The sequence below is a fragment of the Alosa pseudoharengus genome, unplaced genomic scaffold (assembly GCF_046254945.1).
Source record: "Alosa pseudoharengus isolate Yale_2024_CS ecotype anadromous, Long Island Sound unplaced genomic scaffold, YU_APseudo_1.1 YU_APseudo_1.1_scf_11, whole genome shotgun sequence".
NCBI lineage: Eukaryota > Metazoa > Chordata > Actinopteri > Clupeiformes > Clupeidae > Alosa > Alosa pseudoharengus.
In genome coordinates this window covers 2,113,069-2,135,838 of record NW_027468576.1, presented here as the reverse complement: position 1 = coordinate 2,135,838, position 22,770 = coordinate 2,113,069, and the positions used below count along the sequence as shown (strand labels likewise).

General features: G+C 41.0%; 2 protein-coding genes across 3 annotated transcripts in view; one reads left to right on the top strand and one right to left on the bottom strand.

The window, feature by feature from the left end:
- ogal (O-GlcNAcase like) overlaps positions 1-3,988 on the bottom strand; it is a 133,027-nt gene extending 129,039 nt beyond the window's left edge. The window contains exons 1-2 of the mRNA XM_076277748.1: positions 3,939-3,988; positions 1,849-1,926 (exon numbers count right to left, since the gene is read on the bottom strand). The gene's annotated coding sequence lies outside the window, so the exon portion shown is untranslated. The remainder of the gene's footprint in view (positions 1-1,848; positions 1,927-3,938) is intronic.
- Positions 3,439-22,770, top strand: part of armh3 (armadillo like helical domain containing 3) — a 160,378-nt gene continuing 141,046 nt past the window's right edge. Inside the window, exons 1-5 of one of the 2 annotated variants that reach the window (XM_076277747.1) lie at positions 3,439-3,489; positions 5,209-5,321; positions 13,279-13,335; positions 14,171-14,317; positions 14,511-14,618. In XM_076277747.1, coding sequence (XP_076133862.1) covers positions 5,217-5,321; positions 13,279-13,335; positions 14,171-14,317; positions 14,511-14,618 — 417 coding nt within the window. In that variant the 5' untranslated portion in view covers positions 3,439-3,489; positions 5,209-5,216. Of the gene's footprint in view, positions 3,490-3,515; positions 3,722-5,208; positions 5,322-13,278; positions 13,336-14,170; positions 14,318-14,510; positions 14,619-22,770 lie in introns of those variants that run through there. The other variant, XM_076277746.1, reaches the window with a different exon arrangement.

The window sequence follows — 22,770 nt, the reverse complement described above, 5'->3', positions numbered from 1 at the left end:
CATGCCGTCATGCACCTTCACGTGAAGTAGAAAATTGATTCCTGAACAATCGATGCCAACTAATTCAGCACCTTCACTTGGGACAGCGCCTTTGTAACGCCGAACGTAAGAAGCAGCATGTTAAGAAGCTTCCTAAGGGACACTTCGGGGTACACACTTAGGAACATAAACAACTAAACTTTGGAAAGTCTTCTTAGCGCGCTAAGAGTGAGCGTTATCGGGGAACCGGCCCCAGAGCCTTAATTGCTAAAGCAAGCACTGAGGTGGGGATAGGAAAATCTCCCTTTTAACAGGAAGAAAGCTATAGAAAAACCACAGCAAAAAGAGAGACTCCACTGCTTGGGGCCAGCTGGGAAGAGATATAGGGGGAAGGGCAGGGGTGGCAGAAGGGAGGGCAGGAGAGAGGGAAAAGAGAGAATCATACATAGTTGAATCTAATCTAATCTAATCTAATCTAAATGGCACCAATTTCCTTGCCCGTCCTCATGGTCAAGTAAGTCCCTGTAGAAAGTTTGTATTATGCATCATTTTTTTCAGTGGGTGATGGTAGCAAGCTTGAGGCAGGAGGGGACAATGCCAGAGACCATTTTTATTTTTATTTAACCTTTAATTTGTCAGGAAGGTCCCATTGAGACACAATAAGCGCTTTCAGATATAACCTCGGGAGTATATGCAGAGGTTTGTCAAACGGAGGTCCTACCCTTCGGATGATTCAGATATGATGTTAACCTGCGGACCTTATACTGTCCTTATACGGACCTATGTGTGAACGACATACACGTACATTACAGAATCTCTGTGTGGTTGTCGAGTGAGGGGTGGGGGCTTGTAGAGTTCACAAGATGCGAGATATGACGCAGAATATATGCGGCCGCTGCCTGTCACAGCTGCTGTTTGTTTACAAAGTGTAGCCTATGCATTATGTAGGCTAAAGAAGAAAAATCTATTGTGCGTAGGCTAATACTTGAAGTAGTCACGTAAGTGCGCACTTGAAATTGACCTACAGTATTTGTATGTGTGCTTCGAATAAACACATTTATCTGTTTTCAACGTTATGTAGCAGAATTACTTGGCTATGGAACCCCAAATCTAGTTTGCGTTGGAGAGAGAGAGCATGCACAAACTTTATGGTAGGCTACCAGCCAATTCAGTAGGCTAACTCAAGACTTCAAGGCCATCATATACAACGTTTTTAAGCAACAAACAAAATACTAACATAACAGTGAAGTGGTTCGTTTTTTCATGGTTTATTTTTTCCAAAAGCATCCTCCCCAAGTGTCTATTGCATTTACGTAAGGAGCTTAGAACAAAGTTGGGTTTTTATTTCGTTTTCATTTCTCTAGGCATATTTATGCTCAACAAATATCAGCGAGCTCATGAGAAGGCTATCAATGAACAGGAAACCGTGTTGGCTAACAATTTATTAAATACTCCTGTTATTGTCATCAACGACGTCGCTGTAGGCTACTGCGACGTCATTGACGACAATAACAGGAGTATTAAATAAATTGCTAGCCAACACGGTTGCTAGGCTGTTGCTAGGATAGTTATGGTGGTTGCTATGCTGGTTGCTAGGGCAATCATGTTGGTTGCTATGTTGGTTGCTAGGTTGTCATCGTGGAAGTGGTTGATAGGCTGTTGCTAGGGTACTTAAGGTTGTTGCTGATCGTTGCTATGCTGGTTGCTAGGTTAATCTCATTGGTTGCTATATTGGTTGCTAGGTTGTCATCGTGGAAGTGGTTGATAGGCTGTTGCTAGGGTATGAATGTTGAGTCATGTCTCATGAAACAGTCATGAATGCTTTATGTGCAGTTTATGACAGCTGCTATGAATGTGTTATGAACTCACCTGTCAAGTAAAGTGTTACCCCAATTTTCAGATGAAACTTGCAGTCATGGCTTGTCCCACCCCATTTCTCTGCAGTCACTAAACACAAGTAATAATAATAATAATATTAATAATATTAATAATAATAATAATAATCATAATAATCATAATAATAATACATATAACCACAAGCGGTGCTTAACGGGGTCCGAGGTTCGCAAAATGAACATGAGGTAGGATTTCGGTTATCGGATTGGGGTTATCTGATTTTGGTTATTAGATTTCGGTTATCAGATCCCACAGACAATCCTAAACTTTGGAAAGTCACATTCACATGGTAAAAATGTGTATTGATAAGCACACAACATCAAGAAAATCCCAAGCCCAAATTTCACAATAGCCTAGAATTTTCCTAAAAGGGTACATCTGAAAAATTGTTACAGAGTATATTATGACAGAGTTAATTATGAAGGAAAATGTTTAACAAAGAACTTCCCCTTATTCAGTTAGTGAATCCAAGTTGGGTAGTTATAATGTTACCACCAAAAACCACCCCGTAAGTTACATGGCTATAACATGAAGCTAACATTACCCTGAATGAATTAATTAGATGTTGTTTGGCATGCTTATTACCGTATATGTGGCTTGTGATGATGATGATAAATTGAACAACTCTTTGAAAATATAAAAGAATTTTACTCAACAATGGTTCTCTTTAGGTGAAGATTGTTTTGGAATTAATAACTATAGTGATATGTCAATTAAATATAATTTGTGTTACAACCTGGTACATTAATGAAGTCAAAGCACCATAGACTACCATCTACAGTTCTAAATTGCTGCCTTGACATTAAAGAATTACAACTTGTGCAGCATTGCACTGTCTCTCCCTACAAGCTTTAAACTTGGCTTGACTCATTCCCATAGATAGGGGTACTGATTGATAGAGGTTTTGGGATACTATGTCATGTTTCCAAGCTGATATTCACTTTGAAAACTGGTTCTCTTTAGGTGAAGATTGTTTTTTTCATGTTCTAGTTCTGTTCTCTTACACTGTACAATACATGTTCATTCTGACACTTCTGCAGACAGCCCATGAGTGTTGGCTTTCATGTGATACCATTTCTATGTGGTCCTTGTGGTTGTGGAGATATTCAACATTTAGTGTTGGTATGTCATGTTGAGCAGGAAACCAACAAATTGGCCTGAAATTGCTTAAAGTCATACACACACAAAAAAAATCAGCTTGACAACCACCCTAATGATCATGCGTGCACATAAATAGGATTATATTGCACATTTGCCCAAAATTACAGTAGGTAACATGGAAGAAAATGAAAGCACTTTGGGGGAAAAAATCCGCTTTTACCACTTATAAGAATATGGTGTTAAAATGGACAAAAAAAACATTTTCTAAGCTGACAACCTGGCTAGAACACATGTTAAGGGGTTAAATATTAATACTGGATAGGTTGTATGCTTGTACCAAAAAGAGTTTTAATATCAGTTTTGGCCCCCTGACTATTAGACTTTCCCTGAAGAATTCCTGAAAGATTCGCTTGATCCAGAAGGTGGCAGCAATGCAACAAAGAGGATGCGTGCTGCCGTTGAGCGAAGAAGAAGAAGAAGACGAAGAAGAAGAAGAAGAAGAAGGCGAGAAGAGTAAGTAAATGGAATGTAATAAGGGCTTTTAAGCTTATGGTTATGGTCATAGTGAAGAGCTCGTTGTAATACTCAGCATAGTATGTTGATTTTATGAGCGTCGTGCTTTCTCTTGAGAGTAGAGTTGAACCAGCAACAGTAGGCAACGACAACATTACAAGGAATGGACTTCCGAGATGAAAGTGTTTTCAAAAGTTTACATCGCAGAGAATAAACATGGTCAGCCGTCAAGGTACGCAGGCGTTTGAAATGAACGCTAACATTATATAGTTATTTAATTCGTACCGCTATTTCCTCCAACAACAGCTGATTAGAAACAGAAGCTAACAACAGTTATTTTAACTACAATTTAATTAAAAATCGTATACTAGGCCAGTTAGACGCTTGGAAACTAAAAACGAATGTTAACGTTACGACTATTAAGAGCAATGCACTTTAGACTTACTTACATATGAAGACTGTAGCCTAATTATTACAGACAGTTGTTCTTAGCTGGTGAGGACAGCTGACTGCCGCTTGAATTCACATACAATAGCCTACCTCCTTCTGTTGCAGATGTGCCCGCCCGCAATTCGCCAATCGTTTATCGTTCAACGTTGAGCATCACACTTCAAATAACCTGGAACAATAAACGATAGGGATAGGGGGTCCCGGGGCATGCTCCCCTGTATGATTTTTTTTTAAGTAACCCCACACATCTTGACTTCTGGAGTTTTCTGGAAAGAGAAAAGTTGGGTGGAGAAGAAGTAACTTCACACAGAGGGTTGGGCTTCCAGTAGGCCCATTCAGTAGGCCTAATTCATCCCTGGACATCCCTGTGTTATGACTCAATTAAGGATGGTGATGTATACCTAGGCTATGAATATGCCTGATTCCCCACCTTTCAACATATTTGAAAGTAATGATTTTGGGAGACAGTGCAGTGTTTCATCTAGATTTTTTTTAGCAGTGGGGGCAGGCTATCCTGCAACATTTCATTTGAATTTGAACCTTTATATTATAGTGCTATAATGCATGGGGTAATATTATACTATATAGCCTACTGTATAGTTAATTTTGGTGCTCTGACATGTGGCCTTCCTACCAAATATGCCCAACTAAAGGCCAAGTGGCCTTGCCCCTAAAATTATGAAATTCTAAGCCTGGTACTTATGCTCGCCATGTCTAGCTTCTAAATGTCATGTGGCTAACAGCAGTTATAATGTGATAATGTAAAAGCTTGATAGGACAGACGCTCATGAGTTCATGGTTTGTTTTATCGCTGGATTTTAGGATAGCCTGTTATGGCAACTGATTGCATTCAGAGCTACAGTCAACTCTAGCAGTTAAATGACTGGAAACTTTGTGATTTTAAAGATTGTCATAATGTAGTGTCTCTGCTATTGCTGCTTTTGATCAATCAGTTTGATTTGCAATCTCCTGTGGTGGGCTGGACATAATGTAGTGTCATCAAAACGCCCGCCCAGATTCCCCTTTCCGCCTAACGCATTCACACTGGTGCCGGAACGAATTTTCTCGGCAAAATGTCTACCCTGCTTGGTAGTGAATTTGGCGAGACACTTCGTCCCGCTGTTCCAGCTTGGTCTATGTGGAAGGGACAGGCGTTCCACGATTCTGGTTCATAAATTCGCAGGAATTTTGGCAGTGTGAAAGGGGCTATTGTGTTTTTGCAAAACTATTTACCTCTTCACTGAAACCTACATTGTGTGTTTACTTCAGAAACAGCCATGGCTCAGGTGGAGAAGAAAGTGGGTCTGTTGGGTCTGCGGACATCATCCTCCAAGAAGCCACTAAAGGAGAAGGTTGTTCTGATGTATGATGATATCTTTGTGGTAAGAACAAAACTGTCAGCCGTTTCATATTTTTTTTTTAAAATCTCATTGCCATTTGCACTTGTTCCTCTGATTTGTGCAGAATGAGTGAACTGTCATGTTTAATTACAGTGGTATGCAAAGCACTGTACTGGGGTGTGCTGGTTTTATTCTTCTGCTTATTCATCGAGCCATTCTAATTTCATTACTCAAGTACCGATGACGTTTAGTCTAATACTTTCGCTATGCCCCAACCAAGTTCCTCATAAACGTCACGTTGTAAGCTTTATGGCGATATGATTGGTTAAGGGATTTGTGGTGCAAATTTGTTGTTACTACTTGAAAGTAAAAATAATACCTCCATGCCCTAAACTTCATACGGCAATTTTCTGTCACCCAATCAATGACTACAGTGGATCCAGCCTGGTCTAGCTCCACCTGTACCGTACCATGATTTTCTTGGTACCCCAACGGAAGGGTGCCAAAAAGTGGTACGGTACGGGTCGGTTGTTTTGGTACCTTTCACAAATTCTGCCTATGGAAACGCAAATAATTGCGCACCGTACTGTACCGTACTGAACCGTACTGCTCGGTGGAAACAAGCCAATATTTACAACATCTGGCCAATTTAAGGACACATTTACAACATTTAGCCAAGTCAAGGACACAGGTACATTGTGGTTAAGGGTGTCATGATTTCGATTTTATATCGAAATCGATCAAAATTACATCTCAATCTCGAACTTCGAACTTAAAAGTAGAATCGACGATGCAGCCACACCCCCAATGTCACTTCCAGCATGAATGCCAAGACGCACAAACACACACGCATGTGCTGAACTGCAGCGTCAACACTCATGCATATAGTTACTGGAAGTAAGAAATGTAGTGAAATTATGTCTGGTGTCAGCCTATTTGGGGGGGGGGGGGTAAAAAGTGCAGTAGAAGAGGGGTTTAGTAGATTAAGTGGCAAGGGCTGCATAAGAAAGGTGGGGGAGGATTGGGATTGGGGGGGGGGCACCAACAAGGAGCACCCAAGAGCAAAAAAACTCCCTTACCAAGGAAGAAACCTTGGGCAGATCCACCGCTCAAGGGGCTAACCCAACTGCCAGGGGTCTTGGTGTGTGTGTTGGGGGGATGACAGGGGAGATGGGATAGTGTGCTGTGTATGTGGGGAGAGGGCAGTGTGCAATATGTGTGTTATTTATTAATAAATAAAAAGGCTGCAGCCAGTTAAAATATACACATTAACCTACTGAAATCAAAGCCCCTCTTACTACTTTGAAATCACCGGTGTGAAAGTATTCATTCATTCGCGTCAATTAAAACTAACTTAGCCTACTCAACTTAGCAAGTGAAAAGGTGATCTAGTTACAGTCCAAAGTTACTTTAAGGCTTAAAATGCACATTAATAACTACATATTCCATGAACACTAACCTTGGGTCTCTTCGGAGTGTGCTGAAACAATCAAATGATCATTCTGTGTTGTTTCATTTCACTATGTTCACGTCTCTGTTTTAGCCTAATGTTAGTTCTGTTTACATTACAACCTCGCGGTTGGAACGGTTTCAAAAATAAAAGGCAGTTTCAAAATAAAAGCCCCCCGAAACAGAAAAGGAAAAGGCCAAAAAGAGTAAATAACATATAAGGAATGCATTAATAGTAATATTAAAAAAAAGATCGAAACTCGAATCGAATCGTGACTTTAAAATTGAAAATTACATCGAATCGAGGATTTGGAGAATGGTGACACCCCTAATTGTGGTAGTGCAAAGAGGTGAAATGACAAAAATTGTGTCACTGTCCAGATAGTTATGGACCTTATCAGAAGCATAAAGGCTACAAAGGTGAATGGTAGGCAGTCCTAAGTAGGGCTGGGCACCGAACGTCGATGCTTTTATGGCACTGACCGAAACGCTCCGATCCTATCATATATCAGAAAATGTATTTTATTTCGATGCCAAATTTCGATACCCAAAGAAATAAATCTTAGTGTCTGTTAGCCAATTAACAAAGAGATCTAAAGTGGCTGGTTAGTGGCTGTAACGTTACACAGATCACACAGAAGGAGGGTTGAAATGAAGGATCTTTGAACATTAAAGCGTGCCATCTGTGGTGCTAGCATGATTACCAAGAGATAAGGCTTCTCCCTTTTGTTTTTGAGAACTCTCTCTCACCTCCAATAATGACAGCTATGACATCATCCACACCATGATGAATGGTTTCTGGGCGAAATTGTGTCCTTTTGTCTCCCAATAGCTGGCCACCGATTAGCATCAATTAGCTAATTATGCTAGCTATTTAACAGTTTAAGGTTTCCCTCAAGTGACAAGCATTATACACAATGCTGGCTAACAAATATCTCTTCTCCACATAGAGTTGACAGTGTGGCTTAATCCACAGACATCACACTCTGTTTTGTGCCAGCTGCATTTTTATGCTAAAGTTGCTAGTTGTGGGTAAACTCCTTAAAAAACGTGACATGCTTCTGTCTAGGGTGCTAAAGAGTTTGTTTTGGTTAGCTCCCATAGCAAAACTTAACTTTACTCTCTTAATACAAAAAACACTACATGTCAGATGACAAATGTGTGTAGGGCAAAACGTCTGACTGCATTTCAGACCTCTATATTATCGACAGTTTGGCAGGCGTGATTATCCAAAATCCGTGTTATTTTACCATAGGAAAAAAAGCATGGACACATTGTATAGAAAGGGGTGTGTTGTCCGGAGAGGTGTATTGTTTTTTCACTTAGTGTAATAAATGCCAAAGAAATCAAAATGTGGCTCCACTACATTAAGGTGGATGCCAACCAAACGAAATGCCACTTGCACTTAAAACATTTTGCACTAATCTGTTAGGTTACATTTACATGTCTTCACTTTAATACTGCAGATGTTAAGTAGGCCTATACAGCAATAATCTCTTACATATTGTTCATTTGTAATATTTTTACAGATTTACAGAAAAATTCTGGCCCGAACCGGTGTAGTATTCTTCTAAAAATGGTGTGACTGCCCCTTGTCGTTTTTGTGTTATTCCCGGTTTTTGCCGTTTTTTGCCCCCATTGAAATGAAAGGCGGAATGCTCAGGATTTGAATTTCCTTAATGACATCGCCGCTCTCTAACTGCCTCTTAGCCTTGATTGCTTGCACCTGGCAGAGTTCTAAGCCATCTGGCAGCTGCCTAATTGTGAAGCAGGGCTGGGCTGGGCTGGGCTGGGCTGTCTGTGTCTGTGAAGGTGTGTGCATGTAACTTTTGACCCGTATGTCCGATTTTCAAAAATGAGGTAACGTTGGAATCCTTGAATCAAGCCCAGTTCAATGCCTAGCTAGCACCAGTTGTTAAGGTCATGTAATAAAAGATGGGACCGTGCGAAGCCATGTACATGACCTGTATACACATGGTTTGGCTTTAACCCTAGCAACCAGCATAGCAACTGCACCATTTGAGTATGAGTATAGAGTCCCATAAGGATATTCTTTTTCACACATGTCATTGTTACATTCCATGCAGGATGTACACAGCCTCATACATATAACATATAACATATATCACATAACATAACACCCCCCCCCCCCAGTTCCCTCCCTCCTCAACACCATACAAGCAAAAAGGTGGACAGTGCACATAACATAAAACACAAAAGAATAGGGGGAATGGGTTATTGTCACAGGAGTTTGTTTAGTGCAGTGATTGCTGAGGGTATAAAACTTTTCTTAAAGTGTGCTTTTTTCCAGTCCAGGACTCTGTATCTGCGGCCAGATGGGAGTAGGGTGAAGAAACGGTTCAGGGGATGGTCAGGGCTGCTTACTATGGTGCGTGCAAGGCGTGTGGTGGCTGTGTCATTTGCATCAGTGAGGCTGGGGGTGGGAAGCTGTATTATCTTGGATGCGAAGTGTGAGATTTTAATGAGTTTGTTCTTGCTGGTGACATTTAGTATGGTGAAGAAACAGGGGGAGCAGTAGAGTAGAAGGGGTTGGATGATGCTTTTGTAGAGCAGCAGAAGGAGATGGGGGGCAACATACAGTGATCTTAGTTTGCGTATTGCATACAGTCTCTGTTGTGCACGTTTCTGTGTAATGGTGACATGTTCATTGAAGTTAAGCTTATTGTCAATAGTGAGACCAAGATATTTGAAAGTGCTGACCTGTGCAACTGGTTGGCCATGTATGGTGATGTGAGTGAGTCCAGGGGGTGATTTTGATGCATGAATGACCAGTTCTTTTGTCTTGTCAATGTTGAGTTGGAGGTAGTTATCAGAGCACCACAGTGCAAAATCTGTGATGGACTGGTGGTAGGCTGTGATGGAACTGTTGTCTGTAAGTAGTCCTACTATGGCTGTGTCATCTGCATATTTGTAGTAAGTGGTGTTGGGTAGTGAACTCTGGCAGTCATTTGTGTAAAGTGTGTACAGGAAGGGACTGAGTACGCAACCTTGGGGGGTTCCAGTGTTGGTGATGATGGTTGATGATGTTGTAGTCCCTATGTTCACTGTCTGTGGCCTGTTGCTGAGAAAGTTGTTTATCCAGTGGATGAGGAGAGGGGTGACATTCAGGTGCTGTAGTTTCTTGATGAGTTGATGGCGCTGGATTGTATTGAATGCGGAGCTGAAGTCAACAAACAGAACTGAGGTAAAGTTATGGGGAGTCTGGAGGTGGTGAAGGAGGGAGTGGAGAAGGCATGCCACTGCGTCCTCTGTCCCCCTTTTGGGCCGGTATGCAAATTGGTATGGGTCCAGTTGTGTGCTGACAGCAGGTAAGATGAGTTGTAGTATGATTTTCTCCATGCATTTCATGATTATTGGGGTGAGTGCGACCGGACGGAAGTGGTTGGGCTCTGAGGGGCGAGGTTTCTTGGGTACAGGTGTAATGGTTGATGTTTTCCAGAGGGTGGGTATTGTTGCTGTCCTGTAGGATTCCCAGAAGATGGAGTGGAAGATGGGAGAGAGCTCCATTGCGCAGCACTTCAGCACCTTTGCCGGGATGCCGTCTGGCCCTGGTGCCTTGCCAACTTTGCACCTGGCCAGCTGCTGCTGCACATCCTCCTCTGTGAAGGGCGGGTGGTGAGGTTCATGGGAGGGAAGGGTTCTGAGAAGTTCCTCACAGGTGGGGGTGTGGTCATGGGTGTCGAACAGGTTGAAGAAACTGTTCAGGGTGTTTGCAAGATGAAGAGGGTCCGAGCTTGGTTGGTGATGGTGGTTATGTTCTTGACCTGTAAGTTTCTTGATTCTCTGGAATGCTTGTTTTGTGTTCATGTTGCTAAACTCCTGCTCCAGTTTGTTTTTATATTGCATTTTGGCTCTGATGATGTCATTCTTTATTTGTCTGTTGAGTATTTTGAGAGTGGCCCAGTCCTTATTCCTGAATGCTGTCCGCTTTTCTTTAAATGCATGTTTTATGTGGGGGGTAATCCAGGGTTTGGAGTTGGGGTATCTTTTGACAGTTCTGGTGGGGATGGTGGTGTGGATACAGAACTTGATGTAGTCAGTGATGTAGTCATTTAGCAAAGTTACCACTATATGTACCCTAACAACGCCCTAGCAACCATCTTCATTATCCTAGCAACAACCTAGGAACCATTACTATAATGTCAACCTAGCAACGAACATGATTACCCTAGCAACCATGTTATTTAGCATAGCAACCATAATATGTAGCCTAGCAACGCCCTAGCAACCATCTTAATTGCCCTAACAACAACCTAGCAACCACCTCTATAATGTCACCCTATCAACCACAATAGCAACCAACTTAAGTACCCCAGCAACCACCATAGCAACCGTGTTATTTTGCTTAGCAACCACCATATGTACCCTAGCAAAGCCCTAGAAACCATCCTAATTACCCTTACAACACCCTGGCAACCATCTTAATTACCATAGCAACCACCTCTGTAATGTCAACCTAGCAACCAGCATAGCAACCAACATGATTACCCTAACAACCACCATAGCAACCAACCACATTATTTTACTTAGCAACCACCATATATACCCTAGCAATGCCTTGGCAACCATCCTAATTACTCTAGCAACACCCTAGCAACCATGCTAAATACCCTAGCAACAACCTTGCAACCACCACTATAATGTGACCCTTGCAAACACCATAGCACCAACATGATTACCCTAGCAAAACACAATTAGCGCTGTGAAATATCTATTTTAAACCACATTCTGATACCACCTTGAAGCTGCTTTCAAGCTCATTTAAAATCTGTTTTAATTTTTTTCATAGCATGTCTGTAACAAATGTTATCATTATCTGAGGTCAGCTTATTAACACATTGAATGCTGCGCTGTTTTCGGAAGCTTTGGCCCAGAGTGCCAGCAATCTTGATCATTGTTGATGATTTTTGTAGAGCCACCGCGTATTCTATGTTATAGCTAAGGACACATACTTTAGCTTGTTTGTAGGGTGAGACTTTAAGCTCTCAGTGGGTACAAACCGTTTATTTCTACATGCCTCTGTTCCTAAGAAATCCCAAGCTAAACAGTGGCTAGTTTTCATCAAAATCCCTGTTTTATTTCTAGAAATGGAGATGTAGGGTATAAAAACAGTGGCATCCTCTCTACCACAAAGACATGGCACATTGATTCCAGATGGACTTGAGTTTTGAACTACTTGGGCAATGTCATCCAAGCAGTCAACGTTATTCCTCCTAAATATTTTTTAAAGAGCCCAAAGCACCAGTCACAGGAAAACTTTGTGTGCCCAGCAAGAAGGAAACTCATTTTGATTGACAAATGACGACCTGTCAAGACACGGCACAACAGATACCACAGTTCTTGTTTTGTCCTGCGCAGTTATCTGCATGAAGGTGCATGTGCATTTCACCCAGTCCATAATTCTCAAGATGAGTGTAAAAGGCTAATAACATAGTTGCTACCTTTACCAGTCTTTATGGATTCATCCAACAAGAAAGTAACCTGCTTTGGAAAGGCCTCACATGCTACACCAAAAACTCCACACTTACGTGGTGTTTTGAAATACATCAGCCCTGGTTGGAGGGGATCATTGGGGTAATGAATCTGTTGCGCAAAAGTTTATGTTTTAGTATTAAGCCTTTTACTAAGCATTGAAATGGAACGGTGATCTACATCATAGGTGTCCGGTTATTCAGAATTAAAAGCCAGCCGATCAGAAAAAAGTATTTCTTCTCTCCAGGTGATAAATAATAATAATTGAATGAAAACCCAGTTTTCCCAGATTGCATCACATATTTTCTGTATATCTAGCCATCCCAACTTGTACAGGTCATGTAAAAAAAAGATACAAGTCATGTTTTTTTAATCCAATCCATGTCAAACAGATCTTTGTAGATCCACAGTAGACCGTATACATGACCTGTATACACATGGTTTGGCTTTTACCCTAGCAATAACCCTATCAACCACATTATTTAGCTTAGCAACCACCATATGTACCCTAGCAACACCCTAGCAACCATCTTAATTTCCCTAGCAACAACCTAGCACCATTATAATGTGACCCTAGCAACCACCATAGCAACCAATATCATTACCCTAGCAACCGCTTTATTTTGCATAGCAACCACTATTTGTACCCTAGCAATAACCTAGCAACTATCACTATAATGTCAGCCTAGCAACCACCATAGTAACCAACATGATTACCCTAGCAACCACCATAGAAACCATGTTATTTAGTATAGCAACCACCGTAGGTACCCTAGCAACACCCTAGCAACCATCTTAATTGCCCTACCAACAACCTAGCAACCATGCCAATTACCCCAGAAACAACCTAGCAACCACCTCTATAATGTCAACCTAGCAATCACCATAGCAACCAAAATGATATGAGGTACTGTTGCAATTCTTTTGGCAAACTGAACCTGATCAAGCCCACTTGTGCAGTTCCTCGATGCTGCTATTCTAGTTATTTAATGTAGTCATTAAATTATTTAATTGGGAATGTCCTTTTGAAGTTTTTGTTACCTTTTCCCACATTTAGAGAGACGATCCTGCTATCAGCAATCCTCGCTTCTGGGATGAACTCTTCTTGATGAAGGTATGAATGTTTCACTGTATTGTTATTCATAGGTCTCTTCTCATAAAGTTTGCAAAACAAAGAACTGTATTGTTAATCCTAGACATCTTATCATAGACCTTATCAAAGGCCTATCTTTGCCGTATTCATACACAGCAGTTCTACCCACCTCCACGAGCCGTTTTTCATTTGCATTCGCACTGGCAATAGGAACTGGTAAGAAATTGTAAGTGATGTAAGCACACCGATGGTGTTTATAGCGTCACTTGAGCACCACATAGGCTACAGGGTTTAAAATAGGCACCCTCTAATCGCCTCACCAAATGCAAGTAAAAATCTCCATTGGCTCATTCACTTTGTTACAGCGCCCCTAGAGGCCAATTTAAACCAATGTCTTTGTGCGTTTTTACAATCAAGTGACGAGTTCCTATACCAAGTTTGGACTTCGTACATTAAAGTGTTGCTGAGATACTTCCTGTATTGCAGCACCCCCTATAGAGGCAAAATGATGCCAATTTCCTAGTATGTCTTCACAATCAGGTTTACAAGTCCCTATACCAAATTTGGACTTTGTACATCAAAGCGTTGCTGAGATACAAGCTAATTAACGAATTCACTAACGTTTCCTCTCGTGCACAAAGGGTGACGGGCCAATCAGCATTGGAGAGGATGATGCTATAGTATCACAATCAAAAGTGGCTGTAGTAAACAGTGGTAGCAACGCCTGCAAACATAAAAAATAGTTTCATTCGGAAGAATGTGCACATTCATGTACAACAAAGAGAGATCTACATCCTGATAAATTTCCCTTGGCTTTTGGAATTAAAATAAAGCCATCTTCTCCCAATATGTGTAGGTTAACCTGGAGTACCTGGAGGCAAAACTAGAGTCACTTGATGGGGATGAAGTGTTGAAGATTAAAAACAACATCAATAGCTTGTTTCACCACTGTATCCAGGCCTTAGGAGAGGAGCATCAGATCAAAGTGGTCAATGCATTGCAGGTATGTCCAGTGACTTTTGTATTAAAATTGAACTTTCTTTTGGGCCATTGTTCATATGGTGCCACTGATAACATTGTTCTCTATGCAGCTTATTATACTGCACTGTCAAAGCAGCTCCTCATTTTTATTCATAACAATTTGTCCTTTAACTTGCCATTGTCTTATTCTGTTTGCCCTTTGTCCATGCCTCTAGACTCTCTGTGCTTTGTTCAGAGGGGTGCACCGGAAGAATAAGTCAGCTACCGGTTTTGATATCATCAACATGCTGATGGGATTTGACAAGGCTGAGCTGCGCATGAAGGTATGCAATCAAAAATAGAGATGGAGCTTTAAATCAAACTTAAGTAAGATTTACATTTCTTTTTTATCATGCCAAATGCTCATGACGTGAGCACACCCTTTTTCTATTGCCTGTTTATAAAATAAAATATGTTACTCTGCTTGTGTTAACCCTTGCACACACAACTCACACACACAACTTTGTATTCAACTATTCATTAGTTCTTTAGGTTAGTGATGGCAGTGAACACCCCAAATGAGTGTAAATCAATTGCAGCGTCTGCGTCACTAATTCAAGTGTGTGCTTTTTTAAACACAATGCCAAAGCTTTAAAATGTTGTGTGTCCATTTTGTCATGTCTCAATTCACTACAATAAAATAGGATTAGGCAACATAATTCCTTCACTCCTACCCTTTATCAAGTGGCGATTTGCGTTTCGGTGGAGGTGAGCTGATGCATCTTTCAAGTTGATGGTTCAATCAGTCTCCCATCCACCTACTGACCGCAGTAGACACTGCTTAGCCTCTGGAATGAGCAAGGTAGCAAGCACTCACAGCAACTTTCATGGCAATTGGCCAAAGATTGGCTAAGATATAACCTCACTTCCTGTATTGCAGTGCTCCCTAGAGGCCAAATGATGCCAATTTCTTTGTGTCCTCACAATCAAGTACCAAGTCCCTGTACCAAGTTTGGATTTTGTACATCAACGCTTTTCTGAGATATGAGGTCACTTCCTGTATTGTACTGCCCCTAGAGGCCAAATGACACCTTCTTGCATGTCCTCACAATAAGTCCCTGTACCAAGTTTGGACTTTGTACATCAAAGCATTGCTGAGATATGAGCTCAGTTCCTGTATTACAGTGCCCCTTATAGAGGCCAAATGATGCCAATTTCCTAATGCATCATCACAATCAGGTACTAGGTTTCGCGGCTTTGCTGCCAAATTTGATTGGCTGAATTGAGTGAACGCTTTCAAATATTGAAACGCCTGTCCGGTTGTTAAAGGTGCTCTAAGCGATGCTGGGTAACATCACTTCTGTTGACGTTCAAACAAAACAGCACTAGCTCGCTACTCCCTCCCCTTCTTCCCATGCAATTGAATCGCTCCTGAACGCGCATCTCGTCGGTGATTTGCTGGAACAGTTTGTTATGTTTTTATGGTCCAGGTTTGACCAAGTTGTTTTTGTTGCCGTTTTTGGAGCCTGGGCTGTCCACATAGACTGCGTTTTTTACAGTGTATTTGGGGCACAGGCAGCTAGCGGATTGTTAGGTGATGTTTTCAAAAAAGGTTTTAGCTTAGAAACCGCATAACATCGTTTAGAGCACCTTTAAGTCCGACGTCACAGGTCCAACAGTTTTTTTCGTCAAAAAACGTTTACTAGTGCAGCCAGCCGGGAGCGAGGCAGCAAGTGCGTTTTCGAAATCGAAAAAATTCTTTTTGCTGCCTTCTAAGATATCTTAGGGCCCGTCCCATTTCTCCCCCCTTAAAACTTCCACTTGGTTTTGATTGCCCTCAACATTAAAGCCCCCTCGACAAGGGAAGTGGAGGTGAAGATCTTTCCCTATAAATTGGGACACCACTATATGCAAATTAGCGTAGCGAACGTGCTCACCTACGTCACGCGCAGCGCCGACGTGTCTACCGGTAGTAGCCTGCTACTATTTTCATTCAGGAACATGCCCATTCCAGCGGTCGTTGTTGTGTGGGCTGTGCTGGTTTATCTACGTCTAGTTAATCAACAAAGATATTCGTGTTCATGTGAACGCCAGAACACCCACCTTAAATATTGACGAAACTACCCAGATCAGATATATAACGTTATTTGATAGTCAGACTCTCTCAAAGCACTCAGCAGATATCATGAACATCGTCAGATAGCTTCGTGAGATATTTTCTAACATTAGTGTTCAAAACTCAACAGTCCATCAGATGTGCATCCAGCTAACATATTCCAACATATTCCGAAATTTTAATTTGCTTATTTGCGAAAATATATGAAAAATTTGGCCGGCTCGCTGAGCTTGCACGGTATCCAGGGTAATTTCATCTCTCACTTCGTTTTAAGCCTGCATCGGTCCTGGCTATGTTTTGAGGGTTGATTTTAAGGGGAAAATAGCACTTCCCCTTGCTCCCTAAAGTAATGGGACACCCTAGCCCTACACGTGCACGCGCAAAAACGAGGGTTAGGGCAAAAATCTAGGGGTAGGGGAGGTATTGGGACGGGCCCTTAGAATTACTCGAATAACGGTCGTTTTTGAAGGCAGCATCGATGCATCCTCCATGCTCCCTACTACCCATAATCCTTTGCAGCAACGTCTGAAACAGCAGTAAGTAAGCAAAGATGGCAGATGACACCAGAAATGGCTGCTGAATCTGTTGAAATGTGATTTGTGCTACCAAACTGGAGATCTGGGGGCATCATCTAAACGTGCCTTTTTGCCTCTTAACAGACTGAAAATGTCATTAAAAGGTCTGTGCAATATGAGCAGGGTCCTTACATGACAAAACAAGCGTTTTCTACTCATTATTGTGAAGAAGTTATGTTTTTTCCTATCGATAGTACTCGCCGACATCTAGCAATCAAGATCCATGTCAAAATTGTCTGGATTTCTCCTTTACAGTAACAGAACAATAACAATAACAGAATAGGTAACTTTTGTGAGACTTGGGACCTGTACTAGGAAAGGAGCTTAACCTACCCAGATGTAACCCAGGGTTACTTTGTTAAACCGGGGTTGACAAAACCTGGTTATCATAAGTGGTGTTAATCGGTACTACGACGTTGATTTGTTGAACCGGGGTTAACCTAATTGGAGTTTGCGCGTTCACATAAAAGGGGCGGGTTGCAGCGCAAGTCACCACTTTCAATGATGTTATAATATATATTCAGAATAGTAGGTTTATATAGTTATAGCTTGCATTAATATTTCTTAATTATGAAAACATGTAGGCCTAGTATGCTTATAGCCTTCACTTGGCCACTGTTTTACAGCTAACAAGAAAAAGGTGTCTTTGAACACTACTGTAGGAGGAAAGGCACCAGAGTGTTTTACAGTAGCAGAGGAGTTGGCCATCGCAAATAATAGTGGAAGGCTGAGGGAGGGAGGCATTCGGTCGGATTCTGGTGCTGTGGAAATGTGTAGCCTTTATGTGCAGGGTACAGTAATATGACATTCAATTCAACATGTTAAAATGGTGATTCTAATTTATTAGGCCTACTGTAGGCTATGTCAGATTTATTTTAGGCTATTCTTGCTCAAATGTTCAGCATACTGTAGGGCTATGTCCGATTTATTTTCGGACATACAGTATTCTTGCTCAGATGTTCAGCATCACCGATGGAATACATGAATGTCCACGTAAGGGCATTGCTATGACGGGTGACATTAGAGACGTCTGCCTAGATCATCTGACAAAGATAACAAATTCCCTCGGCTGACAATCTATGGGCTGTATTTTGGGTCACCAGCGCATGGCGTAATACTCGTTATTCACCCGCGGAAAGTTGAATTCGTTATTTTGCACGTTTATTTTTTAAGCATTGCGCCCAGGGGTGTGGCAATTAACCTAGGGAGGGGACTCGCGCATTGTCTAAAAATCGCTATCATACACCACCTAAACCTGGTCAGAAGTCAATGGCGAGATATTACGAAATACTGTACATCTCATGATGAGTAAGTTATTCACCATCATTTGCAAATTGGTAATGACGGTTAAAAGTGATTAGGGGAGAGGCGAGAGACACGTATGGAGCACAGCTGAAGACGCACTGTCACGAGATATAAGCAACTCCTCTGCAGGATAAATGTTGTTTTATTCAGTCATTTGAGCAACATTAGGGTAAGTGTTGCTTTTTCCAGCCTATGTTTTCGATGGTAACCCATTGTCAGTCAATAGTGAAAGTAACTGCATATAACTGTCTTGTCGTTGACTGACTCCTTGGTGAAGTTAGTTTCACTTTGCCAATGAGTTCAAATAATAGACGAGGGCAAATGCGTGAAGGCTATGCTAGGTTTTAGTAAAGCATGGTTTAAGAATGACTATTCCATACGGTCTCGCAAGCAGCCTCCTTCAAATGCGCAGTTGAATGCCAAAATACCGATGCATTTATTTGACATATCGCGCGTTGCGCCGTTAAAGGGAATGACAGATGTCATTCTCATTGGTTTAAAATGATGTTACGCCCCAAACACACCCATATGACTGATTAAAAGACCTAGGAACACCTTGTTACGCCATGCGCTCCACTTTTGAGAACGAAACCCCTCCCAATGTGAACTGGACATCCTACTAAATTTGAATAGACTTTTGACGAGTGACGATGCACTTTAGAATGTCATGATAGTGCCCTATATCTTCATAGAGAATATCGTCCGGGTATAAATATTTTCTGCCGGTCTCTAAAACCCCTCGCCCTGCGAAGAGAGCCCCTCACGATTTGCGCTCCAATGTCGTATGGATCATCCAGGTACGCCGACATTGTCTCCAGAGAAATTGTTAGTGGAGGGGTGGTACTGATAAAGGGTGTGGTTAACGGAAACCAAGAACATAACCTGCTCGGAGCAGGTTTGAGATGCAGCGTAAATTGCCATGGCAGCATACCTCGGTTAAAACCTATCCACCTTTCGTAGTACGGGTTAATCGGGAAGTTACACCACACGTGATCAAGTTACTCGCGAAGTTACCCAGATAAGCCTGTAACGCCGCTTCGTAGTACAGGCCCCTGGTCTGAAGATCCACTGTGCCAAGTTTTGCAAAAATCGGACAACATTTGTAACCTTTGAAAATTTTATTTCACTTTTGATAAAATCCAATATGGCGGAAGATCCAACATGGCTGAAATTGATGTCATGCGTCGAATTCGGCGTCTTCATGTTCAATATCGGGTAAACAGATCAAAAGCTAAGTGCATGGATGCAATGCCAACTTTGAACTAGAGCTGGGCGATAAAACGATAGCGATATGTATCGCAATAGACATGTAATCAATATCAATAAAGAATATGTTCGATAGAACATTCGATAATTAAAAGCAACACACACCTCCTTACGTTGTCCATAAATAAATAGGCTAAATATATCTTGCATTGTAGCTATGTGCAACTCTACCAGAGTAGGCGATAGTAGGCCTACCTCAACACAGACTCTCTATGAGTACTTGCTCTGTGCACACTCTCTCTCTCTCTCTCCCTTTCTCCCTCCCAACAGGCGCATCCCTCCTCAGCATGCACGTAATCCAAACATTCACAATCGTGCAAGACGACTGGCTAAATTGCTATTAAATCCGGTTAGCATCATTAGCTGCACGAATTTGTTCAAATGAACTGCTAAATTCTAATCATCTCAATCCCAATGCAAATGGAAAAGTACTTTCCAAGACTCAAACGGGCCTGTCCCAAGAAGAAAAGGTATTCATTTGAAACTTAAACACACGTGGGGAAACTGAACAGTCTAACCAGTAGACTATAATAAACTAGCAAATTAAGCTACTTTGTTTACAATATTTTCAGGCTTCACCAGTGCTGCTTTTCATTCAGACATGTGCACATTTATCTATTTAAGTGTTTTTCATGATTGTCTTGCTATGATTTTGCTTTGATTGATAACTGAGGTGATTAAAATCAGAGGAAGGTTAAGATTAAAACTAGAAAATGCAATTCCAGGGAATTACCATTGCATGTAAATGCAAAAAAACTGCTGTGTATAACATTATATTACTTATAGTATGATTATTCAGATTACACAGTCTTACAGTATTCTTGAAAACCACTTACTTGGTTAGATGTTAGCTTAGAGTATATGACAGTCAGTAAAAATAAATGGTCAATTCAATATTGATCAACATTCTTTGTTTTAATACAGCAGAATGATACTCAGAATACACTAATGAACACTTACCAATGTAAGCTTGAAGTAAAAATCACAGTTGTGTGTATATATATATGTATATATTAGAGATGTCCGATAATATCGGCCAACCGATATTATCGGCCCGATATTAGCATAAAAATGTAATATCTGTTAATATCGTTATCGGATTTTTTTTGCCTTAAAACCGATAACATAATGCTTGCGTTACACACAAATAGTGCCTATGCGCTCCTGAAGCGTTTACTGGCGCACAGATGATGACCTCACCAATCTGCGTCTTGAAGCATACAAACAAGCGTGGATGGCTGCAGTAACAAACTTGCTCGTGGCCGTAGTAGCCCCTTGCGTTGGCCGTGACGCCCCTTTGAAAATCAGAGGTTTACAGGCCACGGTGGCCTTGGTGCCCCCTTCTTTAAATATTCTGCTTTGCATCCTACTAATAGCGATATATATTTAGCCTATGGCCTATGGCCAAATTACGCAGTGGAGAAAGTGACAGCGCAAGAAAGAAAGTGCGTCCAAATTAACCCATCCTACTCATCACACAGACATCACAAGTATCACACGAAAGAGCTTTTTCTCAGCTTTTAATCGATGTTAGCCGCTAATTGCTGTGGTGAACGGTTCGCGAGAAAAGTAAATAATATCATTCAATTTAATCATAAATTTTACCGAAGGTTTTGCGTCCATCTCCCTACCCATTCATCTCGGTGGAATACTTCAGAACCCTTCGTTTAACACATGACAAACCATATATCAGAATAAACAGCAGACCTTACCGAACAGAAAGGTGTAAAGCAGTCCCCTGTACAGTTAGCCGTTCCAGACTAATCCCGTTTTGAAATTGTAGTAAATTTCAACATACATGGATGTCTCCAAATTTGGGATTTAAGTTTTACACTGTGTTTAAATTGTTCCACATTATTTCATAACGGGCCAAATACAAAACAAATATTACAAATGTCGCCTAGATATCGGTAAATCAGAGGACAGCTGACTATAAGAGTTTGTGAAAGTAGCCTTCATGATCACAAAATGCTAAGCATGCATCTAGGCTATTTGAGTTTCTTAAAGCTGAGCTGTGCTTAAATTGTTCAATACATGATTTCATAACAGGCCAAATATAAAATAAATGTTAAATATAGCCTAGATATCTGTATATGAGGAAGGACGGGTTTAGAGTGAGGGTCTGTCTTGTCTGTAAAAACAGACACCCGTGACTCATATTTGTGCATTCATTCAATTAAGGTGATTGAGTTTTAGTTAAAGAAACAGTTCATGAAGCATCCTACAAATGCAGGCTCATTTAACACAGAAAAAGGGTAGCCTGTCATACACTATGCCTGTTATTTTAGTTGGCTTTACATTCTGCTATGTTGCACATAGTTGTTCAGGTACAATGTTTTATCATTTGTGAAGAAGTCAAATTTGCCCTATTTGTTGTGGACATTGTCAAGATTATCTCAGGGAGAGTGTAATCCAAACTGTTGTTTGAGACAATTTAAAAAAAATAAAATAAACATGGCACTTTTTCCCTAAATTAAGTTGAAGTATTTTTCTTATTTTGCACAGACAATGTTAACATTTGGAAAGCCTTGTTGCATTCAAGAATGCATCCAGTGGGGCATCACAATAACATTAAGCATGTTGTGTTAATTCCATAACAGGAGATATGTGATGTTACCTAAATTAGTTTTGAGGAAAAATAACCCACATATCGACATCGGTATCGGCTGATATCGGAATCGAAATTTGAGAGTTGGACAATATCGGCATATCGGATATCGGCAAAAAAGCCAATATCGGACATCCCTAGTATATATATATATATACAGAACTTGATAATGCCAATCATATTATCCTAAGACAGATCTCTTTATCAGTGGTAACTCTGAACAGCAACAGCTAGAGGCCTCAGTTAATGGTATTAGGTAAAATTTGATGGTGATATATACACTGAAGAATAAAAGAGTCAGCCCTTCAGATGATCAGTTTTAGACAGAACTTAGGTTAGAATCTTATTTTTCACACAGCACAGCTCAGGTCTAAAAAGAGAGGTCTAACAGCACAGCTATGTTTCACAGATGTTACAGCACAGGAATGATTCAAAGGTATGAATGGTTGACATATAATTCAAAGGTATGAATGGTTGACATATGATTCGCAGGTATACATGTTCCATATAGTTAGTGAGTATAGTCCTTCGTATAGTTCTCAGAATGTCTCAGTGTAGATCTCAGATAAGTCTCAGTATGGTTAAATGGTATGTGCACAGATTACATGTTTGTAAGAATGTATGTT